Source organism: Taurulus bubalis, assembly GCF_910589615.1.
Source record: "Taurulus bubalis genome assembly, chromosome: 5".
Classification (NCBI taxonomy): Eukaryota; Metazoa; Chordata; class Actinopteri; order Perciformes; family Cottidae; genus Taurulus; species Taurulus bubalis.
In genome coordinates, this window is record NC_136593.1 from 18567044 (window position 1) to 18573552 (window position 6509).

General features: G+C 45.7%; 1 protein-coding gene across 1 annotated transcript; it reads left to right on the plus strand.

Annotated features, from left to right (window-relative positions):
* Window positions 1-403: 403 nt before the first annotated feature.
* On the plus strand, window positions 404-5657 carry LOC306736791 (inositol hexakisphosphate kinase 2-like). The gene is made up of 5 exons (XM_079218465.1): window positions 404-803; window positions 2335-2569; window positions 3172-3323; window positions 3594-3769; window positions 4131-5657. Exons 1-5 carry the CDS (start codon window positions 569-571, stop codon window positions 4755-4757), a joined length of 1425 nt encoding a protein of 474 aa, XP_079074591.1. The 5' UTR covers window positions 404-568; the 3' UTR covers window positions 4758-5657.
* Window positions 5658-6509: the final 852 nt, after the last annotated feature.

The following is a 6509-nucleotide window of genomic DNA, read 5'->3' on the forward strand; positions in this document are numbered from 1 at the left end:
AGCTTTCGCCTTCCCCCCTTGTTTTTATTCTCCTTTTCTCTCTCTCTCTCTCTCTCTCTCTCTCTCTCTCTCTCTCTCTCTCTCTCTCTCTCTCTCTCTCTCTCTCTCTCTCTCTCTCTCGCTCCCTCTCTCCTCCCTCTCTCTCCCTGACTCACCCCTCCCACCACTGTCTTTGTTTTCTAGCTTCTTTCCCTTGAATGGTTACCACCCAACAACCTGCTTTGGGAGCTCCTGATTGGCTGACAGCTTGTTCTGGGGGCGGGCCCAGCGTCAGGCTCGTGAGAGCTTCACCAGTGGAGAGCCAGCTCTCAGCTGTCAGAGAGCAGTCTGTCTGGAGAGGAGGCTCAAGCAGGATCGGGCTCTGTGTGCTTCATCTGCCGCTGCAAGCCTCAACATTCAAAAGGACTTTCTGTGGCTTCCTGTTTCTACTCCGCGACAACAACTGCCAGACGAGGACTTCAAACGGAATAAGATATCCACTCAAACTTGGCTTTTCGCATTCTGTTTCTCCTCTATTTCCTCCTTGCTGTCTTAATGCCCACGGCGGTGTGGTCAGGACCAGCGGAGGATGGGTCCGGCTGTGGAGGCTCAGGCCCAGAAGGCCGTGGATGCAGAGCAAACGCAGCAGCAGTGCTATATGGAGAAAGGGGTGATGCTTGAGCCTTTCCTCCACCAGGTGGGAGGCCACTGCTGCGTGCTGCGCCTCGGGGAGCAGACCATCTGCAAACCGCTCATCTCCCGCGAACACCAGTTCTACGAGAGTGTGCCCGCAGCAATGAGGAAGTTTACCCCCCAGTATAGAGGTAAAGCCAACACTCCTTGCTTCGCTAACGGCGCTGTGCTGTTATGCGTCTCTCTGCTCTGTGTGCATGTGTGGAAGTCAGGTGGGAGATGGTGTGTTTGCAGGTCCTGTGTTAGGTGTTGGTTTTTAGAAACAGAGCTCCCTGCTCCTGCTCGAGTGTTGTTTCTAGGTGCTTGTCGGCCACCAGAGGGCGCTGCAGCTGCAGCTGCAAGTGGGCCACCTACAAGCACGTGTCCTATTTGTAGGAGGCTGCACTAACACGGGTAAGTCACCTATTTATTTTTCTGGCAGACAGCCAGCCCGGTGAAGAGTGAGGCTCTTCCTCGCTCTGATCCCAAAATCCACCACAAGGTGATCTGCATCTGACATGTCAACATTAGCAGCACTCTCCTAAACCTCTGGATAACTGAGGAGTAATCCACAAACCCAGTGGTGTCACCACCACCACACCTCTTTTTTAGGGTCTTAAAGAATGAAGCAGAGTAAGTGACATCAGCAAACGGGAAGCTGTCTTCAGGTTGTTTGTGCTTCAGTGCCGGCAACATATTACGTACGTATTCATAATAATAACTTTATTTATATAGCACCTTTTTAAAAACAAAGTTTACAAAGTGCTCTACAGAGAAGCAAAGCATAGACGTAACTTAAATACCGGTAAACAAAAAGGACCATACCATAAAGGCAATGAATACAACAAACCAAACAAATAACCAAAAAGAGAAAATGGATCAGAAAACAAACAAACAAATAAATAAAATATACAAAAAAATGCTTTCTTGTGAATATTTTGTGGCAACAGTTCTGTCATGTCAGCATTTTCACTTCTTCATCTTTATTTTGTCACTTACATTCTCCGTCCTCCTCTCCTTCTCCTTCATCATATTATTGGACCCCATGGGGAGGAAAGACTGTTTGTGATACAAATCTGTCCTGCTGACTGTTGTGCTCTCCATTTGTAGAAGAAGCCTGTAGACTAGCCACATCTTTTTTTCTGTGTACATTTACAGTGATGCTTTGTTGATTATGTATGGCATTTTTGTATATTGCTCATTATCTGTGTAAGATTACATGTTTGGCAATAAACGGAACTTAAATTATGCAGCCTTGTGTCATTTATGTTTGGCTATGACTTTCTCTGTTGCTATATGCATTTTAGAATGAATACTTAAAAGCAGTTTGTTTTTTGTTTGGGTTTACACCATTATAACAGCACACTGACATTGATTGATTGTTTCTTGTTCTGTCCTTTTCTGTGCTGCTTTTAGAGCTCAGTATCTCGGCCCCATCCTCTGTCGTAATGTTGTCCAGGTATTGTTAGGACAGATGTCTTAAAGAGATGTGGGCGTAGACACAAACTACTCACTTAAGCAGCAGGTATAATTATCAGGGAGATGCTAAGCACTTAAGAGCTTGTGTTATATTATCAGCTTTATTTTGTTTTGCTTCAATATGAGAGACACATTATCTTCCCTGCTCCATGACACCCATGCCTCACAGATGTCTTTCTGTTTCCCTCTATTTTCGGCTCTCAGGTGTGGTGTCAGTGAGCTTCGAGGAGGACGAAGAAGGGAACCTTTGTCTAATCGCTTACCCCATCCAGAGTGACCCAGCAGATGATCTGGAAAACAAGGACCCTTCGTCCGACAGCGAGCCCAAATGCGAGATGCTCATGTGGGGGAAAATGATGGCATCCTGGCCGCTTGTGGACAGCGAAAATTACAGCAAAGATGGCCGAAGCCGCCATTCTTTTAAAGACCAGGACAAGAGGTGAAATGAAAGAAAATGTCCCATCAGAGACAGCAGTACACTGTGGGACTTATTGCAAAGGGTGGGGGGCAAAGTGAGTCGCTTTCACCCTCATAAATTAAATTGAAAATGACGCATTGATCACTTCAAAACCGTGACACAACTACGATCTATTTCAAATAATCTTTAGTTTTCCATGAATGTTAAAGCTGCAGTCTGTAGACTCCCATTAATCGACAGATGACGCACACATTAACTTGCACATAGAACCGTAGGCGTTGATACTGTGAGAGGCTGCTCCTTGGCCTTGGCAGCCAGAGAGAGGCTCATATAACTGCAATAGATGCATGTCTGTATATACACAAACACGTAGTCAGCCCTGTCTTGGAGTGGCAATACATGTTGAGTTTGATTTTAAATGTTTTGCATGGATCACAGTAAGTGAAAGACACAATAGGATTGGTTTCCTCTTTATATCCAATATAACATATATATAATATTCATTACTGCCCTCTCTCTCTCACATACGCTTTACAGACTAACACGAGCAGATGCTGAGTTTAGTTCTTTCTTTCTTCTTTATGCCTAAATCTATTGACATTCTCTCTCCGTCTGCCATTCAGCGTTCACAAGCTGGAGGAGGAGGCCGAGGTGCTCTATTACAGACTGGAGCGCAGTCCCAGTAACGCTGTACCACAGCTCAAACACAACCCCTGGACCCAACAGCACCACCTGCAGAAGATGAAGGACAAGATCATGCACTGCAACCAATACAGTATCCTTTCCCTGACTGAGAACTGCACCTCCACTCCTGATGCAGCTGAAATGTATACATGATTATCAGTGGCTCCAGCATGTAACCGGAGGGACATTACCTACTACAATTTCTAGCCATCATTGTCTTCGTCTGGTGGAGTTGTGCTTCCAAAGCCCTCCCATTAGTTACTTGATATTGACGTGACCTTGTTAAACAGATTAATGTTGTACACTGATTAGAAGATGAACACATTTTTGCCACCCTTGCCTCCTTGACTCAGTTTTCCAGAATTCATCCTGCTTGAGAATCTGACGTGGCGGCACACTCTGCCGTGTGTGTTGGACCTGAAGATGGGCACGCAGCAGCATGGAGATGAGGTCCCCGAAGAGAAAAAGGCCAGAAAGATGAGCAAGTGCCAGCAGAGTACAGCATCTGTTTTAGGAGTCTGCCTCTCTGGCATGCAGGTGAGCTTTGAGCCAAGAGGCTTCACTGTTCATACGTTTTGGACATTTGGTTAACACCTCTGAAACGCTATAATTATATTATATCTCCGTATTAGCGAGACTATTCCGACTGTTTGTTACCATTCCTTTCATAAACCTGACTGCCATGTATTCTATATGTATGCTCTGTGTTCAAGAATCTACTCTGTCTGATGTTAATACCTGTCAATGGTGATTCTACCTGACCAGTTTAGTCCAGGTGAAACAAAGCCAATTTTCTGGCACTTCTTTCAATATAGTCAAACAAATCTAGGATGTTATAGAAGTAGTCGCCATTCCCTCTCTACTTTTCCAACCCCTCTATGTCTCTCCGTCCCTTCAGGTGTACCGGTGTGACACGGGCCAGCTGATGTTCATGAACAAGATCCATGGCCGGAGGCTGACTGTGTTGGGTTTCAAGGAGGCTTTGTTCCAATTCTTCCACAGCGGACGCCGTCTACGAAGTGAACTCTTCTCGTCGGTGCTGCGCCGGCTCAGAGAGTTGCAAGCTGCCCTGGAAACCTGTGAATCCTATCGCTTCTACTCCAGCTCTCTGCTCATCATCTACGACGGAGCGCCCCACCAAAAACACACCGAGGACGGCCTCTCGGACGAAGAAGAAGAAGAAGAAGAAGAAGAAGAGGATGACGGTGAAGAGGTGGAGGCTGAGCCAGAAATGGAGGAGGAGGAGGGTGAAGTAGCAGGTGCACTTGGTTTTCCTCGCAGACCCTCCACGTCGAGCAATGGCAGCACCAGTGGCGGGAGCTCAGGTGTCAGCCAGGCTCGCTTGTCCCGCTCCGACGACCGCAGCCCATTGGTGGATGTGAGAATGATAGATTTTGCCCACACCACCTGTAGACATTACCACGGGGACAGCGTGGTGTACGAGGGCCTGGACAGCGGTTACATCTTTGGTCTCCAGCACTTGATCACCATCATCTCCGAGCTGGAGAACCACAGCACAGACTGAAGACTGACACGACACACACACACACACACACACACACACACACACGCGCACACATTCAGATACAGATGCACAGTAAGAGGAGAAAAGAGGACGACTGGACTGCAAAAGCGGAGTGAGATTTTTTTCCTTTCCTCTTCAAAAATAGACCTGGCCTGTCGTTTAGACCCAGTTCCTGTTTCTGCCGTTGGTGCTTCTCAATGTTCCTGTTTTTGTGTGTGTCTGTCTTCGGAATATTAAAGAGACCTGCACATAACACAAACAAACCACCTGTTTGACTGATGTGATCTCTATGAACAGATTCTGCGTCTTATCCGTTGTCAGACTGATAGCCGATGGGCGACTGATGTAGTGATTTACCCGATGCCATCATTCTGTTTTAGCACAGTTCACCAGTGGGACAAATGGGTAGGCGGCAATTAAAAGCAGTTTGTGGTCTTGAGACAGAAAGGGACAGAATGTTTTCCTTGTGTCCGATTCCAAAGAAGGTGTCAGCAATTTGCACACACAAACACTTCCTGTTGATCAAGTGTGTCCTTGCACTGGTACAGGGGTTCTGAGAGAGAGCAGGAGTTGTATGAGTAGGAGGACAGAGCCGATGGGAGGAGAGGTCGTGAGCTCACACCCTTCAGTCTTCTTTTTTCCCTGTTCATCTTCACTCAAAGAGATTATATTCATATAGGTATCAGGGACAGATGATATAGAGTTATTTCTTTATTTGACAGGTTTCATAAAATAAACTAAAAGTTCAAAAAAGAATGTGACTGAGGAGTATTACATTCCATGTTATTAATGTTATAATAATGATATTAATTAATATTGTTATTTGACATCTTTGGTACCTCTATCTTGTATATGTGTTGTCCACAGTTTGTTGGCGAAGAAAATAAAGACTTTGGTTTGTGTAAACATCTATGTCTTCTTTCATATTTGATGTTACATGCACGGTTAAAGAAAGAAACCACAGACTTGGCTAATTTAAATGTGCAGCAATCTAATTTCATGTAAATATCCAGGATGTGAGGTCGTCCCCTGGGCGTGTACAAATGACTGCTCTCTGAGCGGCAGCCAGCACAAACACATGGTGACAGAATTATTTATATCTCTACAAATACCACTGGAAAAAGTATGGCCAAGACACAAGGTTAGAGACACGTTCTGACAGGAGGAGGAGGATGACGACACCCTGGGCTGCCTCAGCCGGTCCTGGTCATCTCTTACCAGTCTGAGGCAGACAAAGAGGAGTCGAGCAAGCTGCTCTCAGAGACACAGGCGCTGTGTCATGAGGAGTGACGGCGGCCTGCGTTGAGAAGAGCAGAGACAGACTTGTGTCAACAGAAAGCATGAGCCATTACCACTGCTGTGTCCTCTCTGGAATGCACTGCTGGCCATCTGACACACACACTTAAATTCCTTTTTTTAAAGCACACTTTTATATTCGTTCTCTGTTTGACGTTTCAATCTGAATGCAGCTGTACACATTGTTTTGTTAAATTATAACCTAAATATCTGACACAGTTCAAACTCTTCTCCCATCTCTCTCACCAACAGCTGTACAATGGACACCATTTTCTCAATAACATCATTGGTTGACTGTCAACACATATGTTCTTTATATACGCTATGTCGGGCCCGGCTTATTTTGTAATCCTGTGGTGGTTTAAGGACAGCACAATAAAAGGTCAAACGCTTTACTGTAACCCAGTAAGGGACAGACACTTTAATTTGTAAGAGTCAGGGAGGCTTAGGGGGGTT